Source organism: Pseudomyrmex gracilis, unplaced genomic scaffold (genome assembly GCF_002006095.1).
Source record: "Pseudomyrmex gracilis isolate BER0280 unplaced genomic scaffold, ASM200609v1 scaffold_216, whole genome shotgun sequence".
NCBI classification, from domain to species: Eukaryota; Metazoa; Arthropoda; class Insecta; order Hymenoptera; family Formicidae; genus Pseudomyrmex; species Pseudomyrmex gracilis.
This window is the reverse complement of record NW_018020800.1, coordinates 93,933-118,412: the sequence shown is the minus strand read 5'-3', so window position 1 is coordinate 118,412 and position 24,480 is coordinate 93,933. Positions and strand designations below refer to the sequence as shown.

The 24,480-nt window shown below is 40.2% G+C and overlaps 1 protein-coding gene across 8 annotated transcripts in view; it reads left to right on the top strand.

Annotated features, from left to right (window-relative positions):
• LOC109858642 (regulating synaptic membrane exocytosis protein 1) overlaps positions 1-24,480 on the top strand; it is a 131,125-nt gene that overhangs the window by 35,929 nt on the left and 70,716 nt on the right. For all 8 annotated transcript variants that reach the window (XM_020436111.1, XM_020436110.1, XM_020436114.1 and 5 more), the window contains exons 3-4: positions 9,895-10,006; positions 22,619-22,697. In XM_020436111.1, the coding sequence (XP_020291700.1) occupies positions 9,895-10,006; positions 22,619-22,697 (191 nt within the window). The remainder of the gene's footprint in view (positions 1-9,894; positions 10,007-22,618; positions 22,698-24,480) is intronic.

Below are 24,480 nucleotides of genomic sequence, written 5' to 3'. Positions count from 1 at the left end.
AAAATTACGTCCTTGATCCTTCTTGCGTATAAACTTAATCGCGCATATAGCCGTTTCTTTGCGTGTGTTCTGCTTCTCTCTGTGGAAAATCTCTTTGCGCCACGTCCGCGCTTTTCCAAAGGCGGGTGTCCTCGTCCGGTCCGGCTAGAGAGATGAAAGCTTTTGCACGCGGTGTGCACCTCTCAGCGCGCGCCGGTGCTACTGAAAATGTTTGTACGCTCGGTCCTCCTCTCTTTGCTTGTTCTCGGCTTTCCGATAGCTACGGAATTTCTGTGCTGTATCATCGTTATTTTCTTCTCTCGCCTTCACATCTTTTTTATTTACATTAATGTAAGAAAGAGAGCGCATATTTGAAAAGATATTTCACTTTATTTCATTCTCATTAAGTGATTCTTTAATTGTATAATCTTGCTTAATTAATTTTTTCAAAATAAATTTAACAATCTTCTACTTGTTTTTTTTTTTAAATAAATATAATAAATTTTACTGAAGAAATTTTTCTCGTCCAACTTATGAGTTTCATTTAAACTTTAATACAATTTTTTTTCTCTAATCTCTCAAATATCTCAATTTTCTTTCCCTCACACAGAAGACTTTAATTTACTCCGTTTATAAAAGTATAATATCATGTGTCTAGATTACGTTTCTTTTTTTTGCTTCGGCGAGAGTGAACTTCCTTTCGCATAGAAGAGGATCGAGGTCTGTATCTGAGCAATTGTTGGAAATTTCATCGAGCCCATGTGTGATATGAGCTTGTTGTTTTCCTCAATATTCGGTAACGGTCTTAAAATCGTGCGAATAAGCGGAAAGATTCATTTCTTATGACTGCAAACCGACTACATCAGGATCCCCATTACTTTCATCACGTAAGATCACGTAGGATCACAATTTTACTCTCTACCAGCTCAATAATTCACAACGTACACAAAAAAATGTTCGTATGTATTGTACGTATGTACAAGACTTGCAAAAAATTCGATTTGCTGACGCGCGACGATCAACATACAAAAATACACGCACAAATAAGAATTTTTTTTACGTCTGACAAATGATGTGGTAAATATAATGACAAATAAAATTGTTTTCGTATTTTTCGTATTGCCATATACACGTACACAAATGTGTTACAAATGACAAGCAGTATTAAGTTTTCAGTCATCAGTTTGATCTTCCGCAACTTTGCGCGCCATTGCTCAACATTTCTATAAAAATATCGCCAAAGTCATTTCGCGAGAGGACCTGAATTTTCAACTTTCTTCATTTCTCTTCTGCATAGCAAAGGCGCTTCGGTAACGCTCGGATATTCGGGATCGCTCCCCTTCAAAATCTGAGCGATTCCGCGAGCAAACTTTTATGAACAAACTTTCGCTCTACGAGGCCGTCCGCGCATCGACGCTAACGAATCCGCACGCGAGCCTGTCGTTCGCGGCATCGTCGCAAAAAATCAAACAAACGCGCGCCGCGAAAGAAAAGCACGAGAGGCCGATTCGAGTGACGTAAGCAGCGAAATTTTCCGCTGACGTATATTTTCTCTTTATCGCTCGTGAGGTGCGATCGCAAACGCGCAAAAAGCCTCCAAGCAACTCGGGAGAATGAATACGTAAGATCGGCTTCTCTTTGGCGCGATTTTCTCTTCGTCGTTGTAGGAAATTGTAGGTATGTAGAAAACGGAGAACGTGCTTCGCACCCACGCACGGCTTTTTGTCGTTACGATCGCGCTTAATACGGGATTTCCGCTCGTGCATTCACTACGAGAGAGAGAGAGAGAGAGTGCTCTAGAGCAATTTACTTGTTGCTGGCGCGGCCGCTTTCTTATTCAATTTTGCCGTTTTTTTCGCCGCGAGATGAGCTCCAATTGTCTTCCGGGCTCTCCGGAATTCTTCTCTCAGCGGCGACCCAATTTCTTCGTATTTATATATGTGTGTGTGTGTGTAAAGCGAGGGAGCGTGTATTACATCTCCGTTTAACATTACCATTCTGTTATTATTTTCCGTATCACGTAGTTTTCTTGCAATTTCGCTCGAAATATATAAATATATTTTTATATATAGCGCGCGCTTATATGTTCGCCCGGTGAATATCTGTTTCGCGAAATTTTGTTGAATATTTTCTCTGTAATGGTAGGTAAATAATATTCCGCAATACGTGAGAAAATTCCGTTGTGTATGTGTGTGTGTGTGTGTGTGTAAAGAGTAAAGCATTTGAATGAATAATACCGAATAACACTCAACGATAGTACCTGCTTTAAAGTTAGAAAGAGAGAGAGAGATAAAACACAGGTTTAAAATTAATCGAGTCAATACTATTGTTTGACCTTTAACGCCATCCTCTCCAATCTAGGGAATTGTCTTGCACCGGGAGTCGTTTTCCGAACTCACACCTCTCACTGATGAACGAAGCGAATTTTCCCGAGTGTAGATTTACGGCGGAATCTCCCACGCGCCATTTACAACGTTGTACGGAAGCTATCGTGTTTGCCCCATATCTCCGGTGTTCGTTAATGCGCGTAGAGGATTCTAAAGTGCACTCGACACCTTTTTTTCCGCCTCGCCGCTCGGCCACTCGACGAGTTCGACGAGCAATTTCATTAGCGGTCATTTTCTGTTACGTCGAGCGGAGAAAACAGGGCAAAGGGAGCTGATCTTTTTTTTTTCCTTAATTTAACGCGGTTACAAATTATCCGCGTTTCTCGAAAAAAAACCGAGTTATTATTACGAGGTGAACTTTTGGCCTATTGTGCAAAAGGCGGCGGCGACGACGACGACGACGACGACGACGAGGCGTGTCAGTTGCGTTTCAACGTGCAATTTCCGCGTTTCGTAATCACCGGGAACGCGGAATTTTATCAGACCATTACCGAGCGGAGAGCGTTATCACTTTCTTCATGAATAAATTACCGCGCTCGCGTCGCGCAGATGAGCGAGCGATAAAATGCGCGAAAAATATTTTCAACGTTAATTAATTCGCGCCGCGAATGTGTGACATTAACATCTAACGGAGATAAATCGCAAGTAATGTATGCAATTATTATTCGCAATTCCGCGACAATTCTCTTACTCGTATCTCGAATTACAAACGCGCGCGCGCGCGCGCGCCGTTTTTTTCTCGATATGGTAGTTATTTTTTATTCATACAGGTCGCGCGTGAATTTCATCTTCTTCCAAAACATTCAAAGAAGCACTCTTGCATCGCCGGTTGAAATAAATAAAAAAGAAAAAAATAAAAAAACGCTATTGCACAACACGCGTTCTCTCACCGCGATGCGATGTGTTTCTAGTTTTTTTATATACAACGCGCGCATTTAAAAATCAATAGCTCTCCTTTTCGCCCGTTGCTTTTACGAACCGGACGCGGGCTTCATCAAGCGACGGTAAATTAAACGCTTCGACATTTAGAGATTCCGAATTATGACGCGAACCTAAATCGAAAGATCGCGGGAGAATGACGATGTCGGTTGTGCTTGAAAAAAAAAAAAAAAAAAAAAATGCGTCACATATGTAACGGCGCGACTTTACGAGGAGGTTCCGCCTTACGAGGGAACCGCCGTAAAGTCGACGGGTGTCAAAAGCCAGTTTAAATCTCTCGCGCAATTGCTTCGTGTCGTTAATATGTTTACGCCGGTTTCGCCGCCTTTGTTCTTGTGTGTGATTTGTTCTGTTAATTAATTTAACGTTTGATCGTCATATCACGATTGAATTAGTCCACTGAATTATTTGCTTATTAACGGTTCTGCACGTGGTCAGCTTAACTTGTCACTCGCATGTAATCTCCGACGACATAATTCGCAAATTATTTTGACAGTATCTCGATCGATCTTTATTACACGCTACACTCTGTAATATCATTTTGTTACGTATTGTAACTACGTGTAATAATTGGTTAATGTGTCACCTTTTTGCGCGTGTTATATAGTATATTCGCGTTAAATTTGTTCGCATGTGTGTGTGTGTGTGTGTATCGCACAGTATCGCGAAATATGCGAAGCGAAATGCGTAACAAGAATATAAATAAAGAAGTCACGGAAGATTTACGACGCGAGTATATTTTATATTCGTAAATAATTCGCCGGGTTAATGTTTCGCGAGTTGCATTTGGCTTACGGTCCGAGTTTTATGCTTCTCACAACTTCTTCACATTTTTCAGAGCCGTCATTAACAAAGCGAAGGAAACGGAGAGAAGAGAGAGAGGAGAGAGAACGAGAGAGATTTTGATTAATCTCTCTCTACTTTTTCCGCTGTGTATTTACACATCTGAAAATATATGTATTAGCATATAGCGATCAGTAATGGAGCTCTGATAAAATGCCAGACGTCGTTGTTCACGCGTATGAGATCTTCATTTTAAATCGAGAGACAACTCCGCTCGCGACGCTATTAGTTCTTCGACTTTCAACAGTTTTCCAACAACTTTTTGACCGTAAAAACAGTCGCGGGAGAAGGAAAAAAAAATGCCCGTTTAATAAACGCGAAGTTAAGAAACATTGCGCTGTTACTCGCCGCGAGTGAGGCATTTAACTGTGACAGCCTCGCGTAAAAATAGCGATAAAGGTGTAGCGTCAGCGAGAGAACGCCCAACTTTTGCTATTACGGTTCTCGAGAACTTCGCCCGTTAGTGCCAAACCCTCGACGTGTAACGCAATTAAAACGGTTGATATTGCCGTTCAACTTGCGGCTGTTCATCCTCAACAAAAATCTGACGCGGGGAGAGAGTGCGACCCAGTTTGTACAGCGTCGAAAATCACCGCGGGCTATATCACGCCCGACAATAAATTGTGCCGCGATTTCTATAAGATCCGAATTAGAGATTTTTCTCCGAGCTTTTCTCCGACTAAATCCGTGAAATAAAAGCGCGCGCTTCGAAAGAAAGTCTCTCTCGCGCGCGCATTCGATCGTAACACATTTTTGTCCGGGGAAGAGAGGGAGGGAACTGAGAAAGCCCCGCGTTCGCGTACGCTCTCTCGAATACGTCGAGAAGAATTGCGATAAATCAGAGAAATCACCCGCCGAATCGATACCATCCGTATATTTCGCGCGGCGGAGCCCATTTTTCAGTCAAGCCGAACGCATCGTTTGTCATTCGGTGGTTTGAGCGCGCGGTTTTCACGATGGTTGAAATATCCGCATATTAAGAACGGTTATGTTTGCACGAAGTTCTTTCTCGCTCCGTTCGCTATTTTTTTCTGATTACAGGCTTTTCAAGCCGAAATTCTTTTATCGATACAATCGATACACGTGAAAAGCTGCTCCCGAGCGCGAGACGTATATTTTTCACGTTATTCTCATCTCGAGTGTAATGAAAAGACCGGCGTGCGGCAACGTATCTGTTACACGTCACATCGGAAACTTTCACAAAAGACACAGATAAGAATTTCTTGTTTGAATAAAACTCCCGCGCTATACTAAAGCGGAAGATAATTTTCGGTAAAGCGTACATATATATTCTCGACCGCTCGCTTTCATTTCTAATAAATGTCGCCTTTAACGCAATTTTCGCGTACGAATGCGTGGCTTAATTAATTCCCATTTGAACGCGCGCGCAAGCTTGCGCCACCCACGCGACTACGAAATTTAATTCCAACTACGAGATGCGCGACGGAGCCCGCGACCTAACCTGCTGTTTTTTTTTGTGTTTTCCATCTACTCTTTTTTTTCTCATTGCGAATTTTCTCTTCGCGCGCTCTCAACTTAATGCGGTTATTTATCATGGTCTGTGGGTGACCGATAAGTCGGGAAGCAAATGTGCGCACGTGCGCGCGCGCGCGCGAGCGACGTTTTTTCCGTCACTGTCTAGGCAAACATGGGCACACCGCGCCATTTTCATCTATCATGCGATTACACTCTTCTCTCCGAGATCGTAAATTGCGCGTTGCACGCGCACAGCTGTGGGTCGCGACCGGCCATCAGACCGACCCGAGTGTCGATTTCAACATTCGCGCGCGCTTTAAACGGTTGGAAAATATATTTGAAAAATATTGTGTTTATTGCTTTGAACAATTACTTATTCCTACGTACTGTTGTACCCGCAGAGAGATTTAGCAAGATCAAAACTCAAAGTATCTGAAAGAGAAAGAAAAAACACATTAAATGTTTTACGGAACACACACACACACACACACACGCTTGCTGACCTGAAACAAACGCTAGCTGAAGCAAAAAATATTTGCACAGAGTATTATCTGTAAAAATGCGCGTAACGAGAGAGTATTACGCCAGCGCGAGGAGCGTTCCGTGCACACAGAGCGAGGGACATTACGGAAAATGGCTCAGATATTCGTCACAGAGAGTAATACTCGTGAAAGAACGAGTGTGTTGTAATTTATGAGAATCCATATTCCCCCGAGAACATTTTCGCCCGCGCTATATATAGGTAACGTTCTTCTCGCATCGTAAATAACGACGGAAAATAGAGAATATCGTCGGCGATTAAATTCGACCAGCTGGTGACAATTGCACGGAAACTGCGAACGAAACGAGCGCTCGAAACTTCGCGCCACGGCGGCGGCGGCGGCGGCGATGTTATAACGTTTGCAAACGCGACACGTGCTATCGGTAATGCGGTTGCTGTTCGACAACTTCCACCGGGGAAAACGTAAATGTCGAAACGGGAATTTCAAGCGCGAGAAGTGTATCACTTTTCGCACATGTGCTTATGAATTAATTAACAGTACGGAATTCGATGCGTTGCAAACTCGAGAGCACTCGCGCTATGGGGTTGTAGCATTGTACACTTCGCGTTCGAAACGAAGCGCGCACCTAGATATCCGTGTATTAATATATAACACCTGCTGTGTGATTTTTTGATGGTAAAAATTTAAAAAAATATATATATATAAAGTAATCTGGAAAGTAATCTTGCATTCGAAATGATTCAAGGAAATAATTCTGTTTGCAAAAAAAAAAAAAAAAAAAACTGACGCAGTCAGAGAACGGACGCGCAACATCTACGTACGCGCGCGTGTAATACACCGTTTTGCAGTATGCGAGCGCAGTTTTCACGTAAAATTTAATAATTCACGGATACAGAGTAACAGCCGCGGAATCGAGCGACGCGGATGTAATAAATCTAATATTTCAAAAACGGATCGGACACCGCGCAAAACACAGTCGTGATTAATTAAACTGCTCGGATACGTGTCAAACATATTACAGACGGAGATATTCTAATCCGCAGATTAAATCCGGGAAATTTGTTTATGCGCGCGCGCGTTTCCGTACAATTTTGTTAGCGCAAAATCAATGATATCTGCTCGTCGAAAATTACACGCGATGTAATCAAATACACGTCAGACGCAATAACGACACGAAACGTCTCTCTTCTATTCATGTAAACGAGGTGCGCGCGCGATTGACGAAGTGGTATGCCACGTAGGGTGGGTTTGGTATATAAACGGGGAAATGAGGATGGAGCAGACCGCGATCTGTCGCGCGCTTAATGTTCCTCCGGTGTGTGTATGCACAACACACAGCATGCGTTCAACGTTGTCGCGTTTCATAAACGGCAACCTCTGGATCAAATCTCGGGAGGTCCTTGTGGACTTGTTTCCAAACTGGAATCGTTCCAGGACCAAATTTCGCATTATATGCCACATTCAACATGAATCGGAATAATAGAGCCCAGTTCACAAAGGAAATCTAGACGCGTATGTGAAATGGATAGAAGGAGGTGATGAGGAGAGCACCACGGACGCGGAGAGCTCGCGCGGCCGGAAGACCACCCGTGTCACGAACGAACAGCCAGGGAAATTCGATAGAGATGAGGTTAGATAGAGAGGAGAGAGTGAGAGCTGGCAATCGGCCAGATGCGGGTGCAATTTACATCTCGATTACGAGATTGGCTTTTCCATGCAGCGCCGTTGCTTGTGTATCTGCAAGGATATTTACCATCGCCCTACTTCAAAGGTCACCACCGACTCCGATCGAAGCCCGGGAAAAGGAATATACCTACCTATCTACGTGGCGTTGGCGTTTTCGACGGAAGAACAGAAGTTCGCCGGAGGAAGTAACCGCGGTCGTTTTTCTTGTTTTGTTGTTTTTTTTTTTTTTTTTTTTTTTGTCTTCCCGAAGAAGGCAAGAAAATTGAATTTTGCCATCTCGTGTGGTATCTTTAGATTTGTGCAAATAGAAATACGGGGAATAAATGAGAATTCGCGTGTCGATCGTAGAAACTGAGTACGTGTACGTCTGTAGGTTGAGTGATGATACAAAAGCAAGGTTTTGAAAATTAGAACTATCGCGCCAACAAATGAAAATACACTCACCGAATGCTGCGGAATACAGAAATTGAATACGAGCCGCTTTCCCCACAGTCATCCAACAAAAAGAAACGATATATAATAGTATCTTTTTTTTTTTATTATAATTGATCGCTTGTTCTCAACTTACACGTGTGTGGAAATTTATTGTATCTTATGTTATCTATCAAATTTGTCTTATTTTAAAAACTCATTAAAAAATATCAAAAACTTATGACAAATAATTGTTAAATTTTAGCTGTATGAATTCACTGAATAATTAAACAAATAATTAAAACAATATATAAAATATATAATATATTTAGAATAAAACGATTATTACGTTATTAAATTACATAAAATAAATATTAAATTACATAAAATAACAAACAAATTGTATTCAGCAAAATGCGTTACAATTTAAATCGCAAATTGTCGAAGTAATAAAATAAATACACAACTACTGCCGGTTTCTACCTTATTCGCGAGTTTTGCATAAAAGTAAATCGCTCGCGCGCGCAGACCTGCGCGAAGGTTCTTGTCACCCTCTAGCGAACACAAAATACGGGTAACGGAATCACGGTGACTCTTGATTAAAATCTCCGAGGTTTGTAAGTTGAGACCCCGCGGCGATAATTCTTGCGAGAAGCGCGCACTGTAATATAGCGCTCTAATGAAACTTAAACCAAAGAGTCGCGTGTTTAGCCTCAATTCCAGCACTAAGTTTTCGGTCTCACGGCGAAAAGTATTTAATTCCCAATCCCGTCTCGGAAACTGCTCTTCTGCATTTCTTCCCGTTTCTAATCACGCTGATAGAGTTTTGTGACACAGTGAGAGAGATCTGCGGGTCAGATATTAATTAATACTCGCGTTCTCTCTCGGCTTAAATCAAAGACGTTGTGCATGTTTGAACGACACCGAGAGATGCCTCGCGCTTAAATAATTCGTTTCGTATCAGCGGTGTTCTATTGTTAACACCGAACGGCGCGGACAAACTTGTATTGCAGAGCCGTGTGGTTCTGTGCTCTAAGAATTTTTAACATTTTTACGAGATATAGAAAAGTTTTTAATCCTAATCCTGTGTTGTTTCAAGTACGTATCCCATAAACCCCCTGGACATTCATGTCTGACACGATTTTTTTTTTATTTTAGTTAAAACGTTGCAAAAACTCCGTAAAAATTCATGAAGCTTTATTCAACGTTCATCAAACATTAGGTTTTATATATTTTTTATTTTTTATTTTTTAGAAATTTCTCCGCTAAATAGTTAATAAGATTTTCTCATTTTCGAGAATCGCTCAGACATTAATGTCCCGGATTTGCAGAATTAAATCTTTATAAAATATAGAACAAGAATTATATATAGAAATAATATTACAAATTATATATAGAAATAATTATATATATAGAAAACACAAGAATAATTTATCATCTAATAATATATGTATTCTCTAACAATACAAATATTCATGTTATATATACGCAATGCAAATACTTCCTTAACAATAATTGCCACAATTAAAGTAATTACTAAAATAAGTACGTGTAGTTTAAAAGCTTGCAAATAATTACAGCTCCTAACACAAATAAGATAACACATATGCATATACATATTTGTGTTTTATTCTAGACAATTCGTAAACGTTAAAATGAACGTGTTGCAGATGGTAACGACGACACCGGAAGCCGGTACGTCGGAATCGGTTACGCCAGAGGAAAGCGGGAAAACCCTGAGCAAATTTTGGCAGCTGGGAAACATCATAACGACGGGAAACGGTGAGCCGAGCTACATCATTCGTTTTCCTTAATGTCCGCATTAAAACACACAACTTTTATAACAAAACTACATTTCATTTCTATGCTTATAATGTTTAAGTTTCCTTGTGGCAACAATAACATTATGCACGGGAAGAAAATTTAGCATCGCGTATAAGTTTTTCTCTCCGCGCGGTTTTTAAGAAGACAAAACTTTTCTCGTCGGCTGCTCTTTTGTTCCGAATACATATGTTCCCTGGTTAGATGAGGACTTTGCAAGAACAGCTTATCTTCCGCATCGTTTGCATGATTATCATTTAAATATTTGTCGACTGATATCTGCATTTTATCGTTATACACATGCGCGTCAACCAAAACGCGCTCGGAATCAACCAAGCGCGTAACCATCGTGATGCAATTTCTTCCGCCACGTATCGCTCGGTCAATTTCTTGTCACGTCATCTCGTCTCGTGTTTGTTCACGTGAAGTTTTCCTTACGTGAGTATTCCTGACCTGACTGCGGAAATCCGAACATCACAAGCGCCAAAGAAAATTTTATTTCTCGCATTTGCTTTGATGTTGCCGCTCGCGCGAGTCAAAACCGCGAAATTTATGTTTGTGCGCATACAGCAAGTGTGCGTAACGTTGCAAACAGCGCGTTTCGTGTCGGTCCGGCACTTGCATAAATATCGGCCTTGTTTATCCAATTATACGGCCGACTATATATACGAGAGTTGAAGAATGCGCGGGGTGGAGCGCACAACGCGAGGAGGTCGAGGACGACCGCGCAAGGGCGTTTCTGCCGCCTGTTTTTTATCGGCAGCGGGCGCGTGTGCGCGCGCTTTCTTTTTCCTCTCTTTTTTTTTATTTTTTATTTTTTTTTATTTTTTTGCACGATGGAAAGCGCTGCTCGCCGCGTACTTCGCCGCGGAAGATATTAAAGGCGGACGCGCCGCACCGGGTGCATGCGGTTGCAACAATGAAAATATCGACGCACCTGATGCGCGAATCACGCAGCCGCGCGGTTATCTCAAGTACAACGTCTAACTTGATTTATGCGCAATCGGCGAGTTAAGAAAACGTCGTGGCCGCAATTTATCAGTGCTCGCGGTGTTGTTAAGTGGCACGATTTATCGAGAGAGAAAGAGGGAGAAAGAGAGAGAGAGAGAGAGAGAGAGAGAGAGAGAGAGAGAGAGAGAGAGAGAGAGAGAGAGAGAGAGAGAGAGAGAGAGAGAGAGAGAGAGAGAGAGAGAGATAGAAAGAGATAGAAAAAGATAGGGAGTGAGCTCTTGGTTGCGTCCGGTTTCGCGAGCACAAGCTTGTTTCCCGCGAATGAATAAAGTTACTTCGCTCCGCTTCGTTAATAGCTTTTTAATAGCGGTGTAACAGTATTTTAGAGCTGTTCTTCCGCGCTTTGCATTTTATCGCTATAGGTAAACATAATTAATAACACGCTTTAACACACTTTTGCCGCGCAACAAGAAAAAAAAAAAAAAAAGAAAAAAGGAAAGACGCGAAACCAATTTATGTGTTTTTACTTTGCTCGTTTCGCGGGACTCGGCATTTTCAATATCTCTCGCGTTATATTCGAGAAAGAGATATATATACCTATTTGCGCAAATCTCAACCTCGACGTTTTCACAAAGATGACGAAAATAACCCGAGAGGTTCGAGGGAGCGTGTATACGAAAATACATGGTTATGCATCATTTATAACAGATTAGAAGCAAGAAACACTCGCGCGAACCTTTCGCGCGAAGAGAGAAAGAGAGAGAGAGAACCCGATGATCGAACGGTTTCGTCATCGATCGGAGCTCTCAACTCGAGAGCTAACTCTCGAAACTGATTCGCGCGTCGTTGTTGCATCCTATAAAATTTCACAGGCCCGGTGTCGCGGATTACAAACGTTTCCGAAGAGAAATAATGGGATCCGGCAGCATAATCCGCGGAAACACGCGCAGTTTATCTCGCCGTCCGGTCTGGAGAACGTAGAAGCGAAGGAAAGTCCGCTAATCGAGGCCGAAGGAAAGAAAGAGAGAGAGAGAGGGAAAAGCGAGATATATATCTTTCGATAGAGCGACGTGGCCGGGAAAACGTGAAGGAGAAGTATGTCGACGCGAGATATCGAGAGCTTATTTTACTTCGTTCCGAGAAAAAAAAACACCAAGAAAGAAAGACGAAGGTGGTAAAAATACTCGCCGGGATAAAAAGAGAGAAGGAGATGGCGAGAGAGCTAACCCGGGCGACGCGGGACAGGATTTAAATTACAGAGATTCTCGTTGAAGTGTGAAGAAAGTTTTCCCTCGTGGGAGCTTATCCCTTTCTCGTTCCGTGACGCGGAATCGCGCCGCGAATTTGGTCTCTTTTCGCTCTTATTCGCGCCGCATTGTAACATATTGCGAATTTATATATCTCTTTTAACACAAGAAATATATCATTTTTTTATCACCGTCTGCATCCGTCAGGGCAATTAAAATACTTCGGGCGTGATATTTCAAATATAATAGATACACCGTATTTTCGATCTCTGACGTCGATAAATTAAAAACTTCAAAATAATTTGATCGATGTAGTGTGTCTGTGAGAAATTGCTGCGCTTAAAAGCGATCACAAAATTGAGAAATGATCACCGACCGCTATTGATTTTACATCGTTACATCTGCGAGGTTAATAAAATTATCCGCGAAATATTAAATGATGAATTACAGGCAAGGTGCAGTAAAAACTTTTATATCTCTCGTAGAAGATTACATTTTTATTCCGACAAAAAAGAGCGATTTTTTTCGAGAGAACGCGCTAATTGCGAGGAAGAAGAAGCGCGATAAAGTCTTTTGACAGAGCGGACTTTCGAAAGATCGATCTCGCATTTCCTTCGGGACTGATACACGCGTTTTGTTCGCGCGATCGTTAAGTAATGGCGTTTAAGCTCTTAATCGCAATCACAAACGATCGTACGTGAAGCGAAGCGAGTTAATATCGTTCTCTCCCGACGAAACGGCCAGTTCCAATCAATCCGCTCTGTGCGGATCAACGTCTCAACTCGCGTCCTTAACTATTCCGCACGACGATTCGACGCTCCGCCTCGTCGTTTCTTCGGTAGATTCACAGCTCGAGAATTTGTTTCAGAAAATTTTGTCCATAATCTCTCGCTAGGATCTCTCGCTACATCTCTCGACCTTCCGACTGAGCCAGCCCTAAAAGAGCGGAACAGATACCGCCGGGGAAACTTCTGCGAGAACACGCAGTTAATCCGCTGTCGGTGAGATACGACGGCTTTATTCCTCAAATAATTGCGAAATCTGTAAAACTAATTAAAAAGTGTGTGACGTACGTCAAAAAGTGAACTTTAATAATGTCTCTGATATTTTCAACATATTTCAATAAAACAGTCGAAAACAATGAACATAAAGCAACGAACTCTAATCCGACAAATAACAACAAATGTATCAGTGGATGTGGCGGATAAACGAGAAAAAAAAAAGCGCGGGTCAATTTCGAAGCTCTGAGAGAGATCAGTGACACTCGGGGGGAAAAAGTTGCGTCTGCAAAGAACGAGATCGCCATATTCGTCGGCAATCCCTTTTCATTTCGCCTCCTCGTCAGAAATTTGAACCACCGGCTGGCGAAGGTGGGCCGGATAACGTGGGACGACTTGCGGCGCGATGGGAGTAGTCAAGTCAGAATAAAACGACGAAGAGGGCGAGGTCGCGAGGAGACTCCTCCTAAAGAGAGTGGAAAGTTCGACAAAGCGGCGAACTTGAGAAGAGCGGGAAGAGGACGGGAAACCTGAAAACTGTCATAAAAAATGCGAGCTTTACGTCCGACAGTCACGCAGAGAGAAGTCACGTACAAACAGCCGGATAATGGCGCGAGAGAAAGCATGTCACAAGGGAACCTCGGAAGAGGATCGCACAATGGAATAGTAACTGTTATTTACACTCGCGACACTGGCGCACGCCACTTTCACATCGAGCAACGCCGCGAGAGTGCGATATATATATATATATATATATTGTATATACATATATATATATATATACACACACACACACATATAATATCCGCGCCCGCAACTCTCACGAGTCGGCGATGCACTTTTCGTCGGTCTTTCTTTATCAATTTGAGATCTTTTAAAGTAGCGCGTCGCAAGATTACGAAACTGTTATGAGGGAGATATTTTTAGAAAGAGACGTTTCCTTCGCAGTATATACGTGGTCGACGAACTATTTTTTCAGCTGCAACTAAAAATCTTGGAATTATAGGTGGTATTGTAAGTTGTCAGAGTTTCAAGGTGGGTCAATATCAAAATTATGTTGTTACACTTGCAAGTTATGCTCGCATTGCTTGCTTAATTCGTAATCGGACAAGTCAACGCCAACACTTGGCCGGAAGGAAGTTCCTTGGAGGATCCTGTATCCGCGAGGAAAGTCAGAAATCCGCAGAAACTAGGAAAGCTAAATCAACCCTCCAGGGCTTTATAGAGTCAACGTTGAGAAAGCTGCACGTGTTCCCTCCCTTCCTCTCTCTCTCTCTCTCTCTCTCTCTCTCTCTCTCTCTCTCTCTCTCTCGCGGGTACACGCCTTCGCTTTTGTGATGATGATGCTTACATATGCCATATATGTAAAATTTCAATCTAACCCGCTAGCGATTTTCATCTTGCTCTCTCTCTCTCTCTCTCTCTCTTATCTTCTTCGTTGCCTCGTGTTCCTTCAACTCATCCTGGCAGCGCACTTCTTGCTGTGTTTGCAAGTAGACCGCTTTCGAAGATCGAAGCGATCTACTCTATATGATCCGTCTATTTTCGGCAGACTTCTTTCGCAACACAACCCTCTTCCCTCTTGAAAAAAAATCTACATGTGTTTGCGATGAGACGGAAAAGCGTGATTAATAATCTTTATTCTCAGAGTCGCGCGGAAGAAAAAGAGATAAAGAGACATAATTCGCATAAAATATTCAACGATTCAACGATGCCTTCGAGGCAAATCATGTTGAGAGACCGCTGGATTCAATTTCAAGATTTTTAATTTTAGATATTCCCCGCTGCTTCGCGCATTATATTTTTCAGTTGAGTTTTGCAGCACGAGAAATAGTGTCACTCACAGAAATGTCGTGAAATCTCGCGTACTCCTGGGAAAAATACAATAAAGAAACGCGTATTTTATGCTCCGCGGTTTCGTGTGAAAGTGTCATTTTTACCGCATCTTTCTTGAACTCTTTCGTTTTTTTTTTTTTTTTTTTTTTCAGTCGCGCGCGGAGCGCGCACACAGGCGGTAATATAACGTGTGACATTGTTTCGCGAAATAAATTTCTCTCGAACGAAAGTGAAGAGACGCGTCCCGAATAAATTTGCGAAAAGACGAGGGCGGGGTAAGAAACCGGAAATTAAGAGAGAGAGAGAGAGAGAGAGAGAGAGAAGAAAATCTCGAAGTGTGTCGAAGTCAAAAAACCGAGATTTAAAGTCTCTGAAGTCTTTTCTCCTCTTGAAAGTCGGATTTCGCATGATTCGCATATCCGACGTTAGGCGCTTTTGTTCGCGCGTATAAAAGAAGACGAAGAGCGGGAACATTTTGAATGGGCCATCCTTAATGTTCAGCGGCATCACGCTGTATAATTCACCGGCGACGCGCGAATATACGAGACCGATTCTCCAATCCCCGCATTTACGACAGAACTTTCTTCTCGGATGATATCCGTCTTTTTTATGGCGCCTGAATCGCTCACATCATTATATCCCCGACATTTTGGAATCTAATTTCTACGTCGTAACGATGTGTTTTTATCATTCATAAAAAAAAGCACATTATTACGGCGCGTGAGTTATAATCTACGTTGCAGATCGACTGACACTCTGTAGCTCTTGTTTTTTAAGAAATCTTGTATCGCAAAATTAACTAAAGCTGAAAAAATGTGTATGAAAAAAAATTTGATACATGTTGGTTTTTGAATATTAGTTTCACAACAATGTTGCAATGTGTAATTAATGATACCCCAATTGAGAAGTAATCGCTTGTGCTACCGTGAGAGTGTTTACGTTCAACGTCACACGTTACTAAAACTTATAAGCTCTGGGGGTCGTATTCGCTATTCGAAACGTATCTCCTCCTGTCACGGTGCGGATCACGAACTCACGCGTTACCATTTCACATTCGTCTCGCGAAACGTTGAGAATTATCGCCAAAATTTATCGCCACCTTGATAAATACGCGTCGGGGTCCTCCACCAAGATACTCACTTCACGATACTCACTACTAATCCCACGGTATTCAATTCAACCGACCGATTCGGTACCGGAGACCCGCCACTCCATTAATTACAGCGATGATTAACAATGTGATTGTATCTGGAGATCAATTACCAGCAACAACTCTGCCCAATGGCGCGCCATCGTCGGACGGTAACACGCCCCATTACGATTCGGTGATTTCTCCTCATTGTTCGGCTAAATAGCGCAATCGTGCGTGCAAGCTGTAAACCGTTTAACAATACAATATCGCAGAAAGCAGATATTTGACGAAAAAGAACGCGCGCGTAAGGTTTGTTAAATTTAATAGGTTACATGGTTTTGCGGCCTCGTTAGCGGAGAATTATCGACGTCCGATGACGTAATGAGCATCGATTGGAATCAAACATAAATAACCTATGTATGTATATATATATATATATATATACACATATGTACATTGTGTAACATACTAATACAATATTTAACACGTGCACACTTGTACACATTTTTGTTATCTTTTGCTAGAGTGACTTTCTTTCTCTGCATTTTATTGGCGAAATATTGCGCGTTGTTTCAATTTTTACATTTTGAAAAAAAATATCGCACATTGTCTTCCAATTACGTAACATTCCGTTTTGTATTACGTAATATGGAATACACGCACGCGAGTTAAATATTCTAATGCGCATTCGCATTTTTGGATAATTTTGTAACAATGCACCGCGAATATATAATTACTACATTTGCGGTATTAACATTAATTGACTTAAATTGCATAAATGCTATAAATAGGGCATCAACACTGTGTTGTCTCTATATATTACAGAAGCGTTACATCAGCGATCGCGGGCTTTAATTACGCGTCCGTTTATCATGCATCGAATCGAGCGCAATGTCAATCGGCTCTTGCTCGTAGTATCGTCGAGTATCGATCGACTCTCTTCCTCCCGTCAGCAGCGTAGCAGGTATATACGGCGATACCAAAAATATGTCGCGCATCCAATTACGCGCGCGGAGCTTATTATAGAGAGAACGATGAAAACTCGCGAAAATCGAGCCGCCGCGCGCAACGAATATTTGCGCGAGGCGCTCGCCCTTCGCTATATTTTTTAACATGTAATAATCGGAGCAGATATATTGACGATCGCGCTTGAAAATAATGGTTAAAAAAAATACTCATCGATGGTCAAATATCAGTGATAGGTGTAGTTGATACGAGCTTAATTGGGATTAATAGATGTGTAGTGTGCGTGTGAGTATATTATTCTGTGCCAACTATAAACATATTGCTTTCTCTGTGTATACTATTACGCGCAATTGGATGAAACTCATATTAACAGAAACATTTTTTTCTCCCATACATACACGTGAATGTAGTGAAAGTATAACATGGCAGTAAAATTTATCACATATTAAATCTGAATTATAAATTTAAAAAAATACACGCGTGATATCGCACGAAAATACACATAAATAGCGAAATGTCACAAAAATGTCAAAATTAAAACTAAATAATAGTAAATTATACTTCTGTAAAATAAGACTATTATTTTTTTCAATTACCGTTGATGTAAAAACGCCAAATATTTAATTTTTTTTAATTGTCAACTGATGTTCTACTGTTTTCGACGAGTCAACAAAGTAATTTGCCTAAAAAATTATGTTTCCTCAAAATGCAATTTCCCTAATATAATTCAACTTTCTTAGTGTTGTCGAAAATTAAGTCGATAAAATGTTTCATTGAAAAATGTATTATGTAAACTTTTGCATTTTGCATCTGTGTTTGTATATTTAACAGTTGTGTATCAGGAAAATATCGGAAACACGTCTAGTCACGAAAGAAAGATAAATACCACAGGGCATATTGACTTTCCAGAATGATTTGAGGAGAAAAAAAGCGTACATTGCGTGTGCTACACACATTTACGATATGTCTGAGTTTTATTAATGAAAGAGTGTCGCGAATTGCTGACGCAAAATTATGTTATTCTTTACAAAATATTCAGTTCTCTTTATTAAAAACGTAACGATTCATCGGAGAGAAGTTTTATACCGAAAATATATTTGTCAAGAGTCGTTATTGCAAAAAATACAGATACCTATGCAATATAAATTACAAATTTCCAACGAAAAATTATTACCAACAAATATTTAATAATAAAATCGTAGCGGAAAAAATGCTTGGATGAAACTGTATTGAAACTTTGTAAATTGGAAAAAAATATCTGAAAAAAAGAATTGATTGTTCTCTTCTAATTAATTTCTAATAAATTTCTATTATATTCTCGAGTATTTATTTTTGGTAACGCGAATTGAGAGATAAACGTGTATTCTTGCTGCTCTGTGTCTCTTTCGTGACAAATTTTTCAAAATGTTCTCTTCTCATTGAGGAAGATAAACCAATATAAAGGGATGATGTAAGTTGGTCGAGGTCGACCTCTCGTTACACAACTCCCAGGAAGTTAAATCTCGCGTGTTCGTAGCAGACCATAGCACTTCCGAAAACTCGAAGCCGAGAGGAAGTTTGAGTTGCCTCTGTTGGAAACTCGAGGAGAGATGACACGTCGAGCTTTTCATCAGAGGGATGAAAACCCTCTTGTCTTTTCCATGGCTATTTGGATGTCTTTGAAAGAACGATAACGCGTCACGAGCAACCGGCTCGAGCTCCAAGAGGGTAGGATATAGAATCCTCAAAATATTAAATACACGCGGTACGGGGAAAAGAGAAAACATTTTCTCTCTAATACAGTCTTATTTTCTGGAAATAGATGTGTTCTATCACAAAAATACTACACTATTGGGTTAGTCAGAAAGTCTTTTCGTATTTTAACGCGATTTTTAATACGACTAGCACAGGCGCGCGCTACGCGCACGCTATTATTATTTTTATTTAACGTGTTGTCAGTGAACACAACCTGTCACCGCGATGACAGATAGTATATACGTTTTATAAACCATATCAGGGAAAAGGGTAAAAAAGAGAATATTATATATATTATATGTAATATTCTATATCTATATATAGTACACACACATACGCATATATGTATATATATATATATATACTGTAATCACGTGACCGAAGTCAGTAACACCGCCGCGGTCGCGCAGCCGAGGTCAGTGACTCCACCGCAGTCGCGCGACCGAGGTCATTGACCCGCCGCGGTCACGCGACCGAGGTCAGTGCCCTGTCAAGGCCGCGCGGCCGAGGTCAGTGCCCCGCCAAGGCCGCGCGGCCGAAGTCAGTGACCCCGCCAAAGTCGCGCGGCGGATGTCAGTGACATTACTGTAGTATGTATATAATACATATAATACAATATAAAGTATAATATTATAAATATATAATAAATTATATGTATAATATGTATTATTTAATGTTATATATAATATAAATTACAGTCACGTTATTTTCACGTGTTGTTTTTCTACTCTTTCCTGTCACGTGACTTTAGTTACGTTTTTAATTTTCTCTATCGAAACCAAGCAACCAATTAGCAACGCGGAAAAGAGGCAACAATAGGTGCGAGATATTCGACTCCAAACGCGCACTTCTTGGTCCAAATGCCTTTTTTAATATAGGAGGAACGTGTTGTGTCAGTAAATTTAACCTGTCACCGCGATGACAGCTAGTATATACGTCTTACAAATCAAATAATACACATGATGTACATATGGAACATGTCAGAAATAACGCATAAAAATCAAACTCGAAAAATAAAAGAAAGAGAAAAGAGTGGAAAAACAACACGTGACTAAAGTCACGTGTCTTTAAAAAAAGAGAAACACATTTTAGTACGAAATGACTTTCTGATCACCTCAATATTATTTATATTTACAAATCTTTCAGAATCCTGTCGAGTTCAAATAGTTTTTCAAGTAAGTGATAGGACCTTTAATTGGAGCACCTTTAGTTTATCCCTTTAGATTTATCTCAAATCCCTCTCTAATTCTAACGCGAGATAAGAGCGGATAAATTGCAGCGACAAATCGCCTATTCTCTTCGAATGTCGAAACGCTCTTATCCGATAATTTTTCGACCAATTAGCCATATAGTGATTTGTCTTTCGAAGACACAGAGATAACTCTAGATTCCGACATGATTTAAAAAAATCTCAGCGTAGTAACGAAATAATCGCTTTGTAAGAAGAACAATTTCGACATTTCTCACGCGCGTCGTTCGAGTAGGTTTTCTTTTGTCGAGCCCGACTATACTCTGGTAATCCGTTTTGTCGACAGTAACGCAAACGCAATTTCCGTTGGTAACTCTGCAAAAAAGTGTCATGACATGGTGCCCGCGCAAGAAAAGAGTTAAGTTGGTTGAGATAAAAACGAGTCGCCGCGTTAAAATCCGTTTTTATCACAATAAAAATATTAGCTTATTGAATAATGTCTGTAATTTATTCACGAACATATCGAATTACATTTGTTATCAGTTTAATTAATTATCGCGTTGTAAATTAATAATTCTCACACGTTACAGAGAAACTTTACGAATAATTTTTTTCTGGCAGAAACGTTTTTCAGTGCTTTCCGGATTTATTTACAACTTTGCCAGAACATTCAAATACACACAATGTGAATTTAATCTTCAAGTACGAGAGTTTTATTTGATAAAACTTTTCAGGATGATTTAATTACGAAAGTGTCCAATATTGAAAGTTATATGTAAAATATTCATCCCATTTGGATATTCAATTCACATTTGACATTAAATATTAATTATTTTACGAATTCAGTTTCTCACAAAGGTATATTTGCACAAATTTTAACAAAATTAAACAAAAATTTAATTTGGTCTAATTAAAGAAGACTTTATTATTAAAACTGAAATAGGTACAAAAAGAAAGTACAAATTGTAAAATACATATCGAAATTGATGCAACGTCGCATCTCCCGCGCATCTTGAAATTATATATATCGTAATTCCAATGTATAAAGAAAAAATATAACTTATTATTGTGTGTATTAATGACGTATCGCTAGAAGAAGTAAGAACAATTCTCATCGCTAGTGTGCGAAAACGAGCGAAATTAATCGTTTAGAACTGCGTACTCTATACGTATATACAGACGGATTTTCCCGACCGAGTCATAACTCATATAAGATTCGATCTGACGGTTAATTTCCGCAGCGAGAAAGATGATACGCGCTGGATCGCGAACATCAGGCCGGTTTTTCTAGAAGTTTAATTGGATCTACAGGCAATCTACTCCAGACCGCGTGCATCCGCGCGTGTGCAAGAGCATTGCGCTTCTGCTTCTTTCGAGTTTCGCCGCCAATTGCGCGTTCCGATCCTCTCTGTTTTTTTTTTTTTGTTTTTGTTTTTTACGAAAATTCCTGAAAATATCCATCTCTCGCGGAAGTTCGTGCTCCGTTGCGCACTGTCATTACAAATAATCGCGTTAATCGCAATTTTTCACCTTCGTAGTTTTGTGAACTGCGATAATACGGTGTTAAAATGATAAAAAAAGAGAACGTTACGTTGTGAAACTCCAATTTTGGATCTTACAAGAAAATCCTGACAATACACGCAGACGACACGAGGGAAAATCTCGCGTAAGAAGAAGGACTAAAAGTCACTTCTTCCTTTTACAAGCCACGGTAATCTTTTTCATTCTGTTAATTTATATCGCGACGGTGCTCGGGACATAAAAAAAAAAAAATCACAGGAGTATTTGGGTTAATTGAGAAGCTGCGGAAGCACTGCTCGGTACACTGCGTTTCATTTCGTTTTCTTGCGTCTCTCGAGCGAAAACATCTTCGAGATCCAACCGTTTTCCTTCGAGGATTCTTCGCTAATTTGAAGCGTCGAAGCGAGAAAACGACACGAACGAATATTGGCGACGATACTGTTTTTGGAAACGGTATTTCTTCCTTCGACGTGAATAAAATTAAGAAACGATCCGATTACAATTTCTCTTTTCTTTTTCTCTCTAACGTTTTTTCTACATTAGGAAGAAACGAGAAAGAGAAAGACGAAGAATGTATTCGACGAGAGACGTCGAGCATGTGCCGTTCCTCTTCGACGATAATATCCGACCCTCGAAATCGTGCGACGGTTCCCGTAACGACTCGCGATCACACTACCGGTCGATTGCGAAAGCCTTCGGCAAATCGCGCGAAATAAAATCGCTTTTCCTTCCCGTTGAGAGAAAGTCAGGACTGAATACCTAACGAGTTCTCCCGAGGACATCTTTGAAGATCCAAATAGAATTTTAAAAACTCTGTAGGATGCGCGCGCGCGGTATAGTAGGACGCGGCAAAGCGTCTGTGTGAGAATCGATTTCCTAATTACGCGGAGAAAGGGGAATCCCGCAGGATATTGTAACAAAAGTCTACGAATAGAGAGCTCTCACAGACTCTTCGTGAGATATACGACGATCATAAAAGAGATCTCCTTTTGTTTTCAGTAACGAAACCAGCCAAGGTCACCCCGGTGGAGGATATTCAGCCCAAGGAGGAAACCTCCACGATCGAATCTTTGAAACCGTAAGTTCTCTGCTCGAATTACTTACATAACGTGTCTCGTATTGAAAATATTTTAAATGTCATCTTTATTTATATCACGTCTGAATATTAATGAAAATATTAATTTACGTACGTGCATTTTCTTGATATTTTGACATTCTCTTGTCTGATTTCTTATTATAGTTAAATATTATAGTTTGTGCCCCTAAGTAATTATTTATTTGAAATACAATTAAAACGAGCAACTAAAATATATATTATTGTTATTATTTTTATTAATTATCATTATCTAGATATATATTGTTTTACTCTGGAACACATGTTCTCAACAGAACCCGTCAATTTGCATGTAATTTGATTATCTTGCAATCGCTCAAATATCGAGATATCTTTATTTTCTCTCAATTTTGAAATAAATTATTCGAACACGTACACGTTATATGTATTATTATTCGAATATGTGCGCTCCCAATGATATCATATCGCTAATATTGAACGTGTAAATGGCTGAATATTACGTCGAAGTTCGAAATATGATATCAATGCGCAAAAATAGCTAACAAATGAAAAACGTTCTCTCTCTCTTTCTCTCTCTACTTGCGTATAACTTTTATTTTGCTCCGCGAGAGATCTACTCATTAAACGTCGCATTCATCATGTATAACCGAGTTCAGTCACTTTTATATGCATCAATAACCGATGCAGTACGTCAAAAAGTTAACTCGATTGTGAGCACAATTTTGCGTATAACAAGAACAGCTCGAAAACGTTTTCGGAACGGTGTGTAACGGCAAAAACCTTGGTATTGGTTTTTTTTTTTTTTTTTTTTTTTTTCACATGCGAAGGTTTCACTTCCCCAAAGGGCATCCTACGAAAACTGCATTTTATTTCCATCTAAATTGCTACATCTGAAAGCAATTAATCCTTGACAAAAGTCGTTTGTAGCGAAAATGTTGATTCCCCGCCGCGTAAAACTTCAAAGCAACAATTCTCTTTTAACAGTTTTCTCGACTACCTCTAAATTCTGTTTTTATTCATTTAAATCGGCTACTATTCTATGTTCTGTTCTTTTAATCGACTACTTCTAAATTATTTATTTTTATTCTTTTAATCGGCTATTACCGTTCTATTTTTTTAATTAGTTATCTCTCAACATACACGCTTAGAATCTCGTTTCCAGTGGGCGATGCAAAAATACATGTATATACAAATATATATATTATATTTCGTTAGCCGCACAGCAATCTGTACGGAAATGTTCCGCTCGGATAATAGCCAATTTTGTCCGGTTAATCCGCGAGCAAGCTTGCGCTATCTGCTTGCCGGTGAAGATTTGTCGTACGCTAGGGACACACACGTGCGAACGAGCGAGCGCGCCACGATGACCATTATCCGAGATAAGGTGGACGACGATCCACGAAGTTCGCTGTCAGTTTAAACGGGCGCGACCTCCCACCAATTCCTACTGTTTGCTCTGCTCGGTTTGTTCGTGCATCGAGCCGAGCGTTATTTAATACGATCCATCTAGGATTGATTCGTTGTCGGTCAGCTAAGTAACCCACGCCTGTTCAAATAACGAGAGTGTTGTACGTACAAAAGGGTATCGTTACATCGATTTCGACGCCTATATAGCATCAACAATAGTCTTTTTCACAAAGCAAACTCGCGCTTGCGGTCATAAAAAAAAAAATACACAATTTCTAACAGAAAAATAAAGTTTACATAAAAAAAAATAGTAAACACAAAAACATACATACATTATTTAATAAATACGCGTATAAATATTTTGTCAAATAATTATATA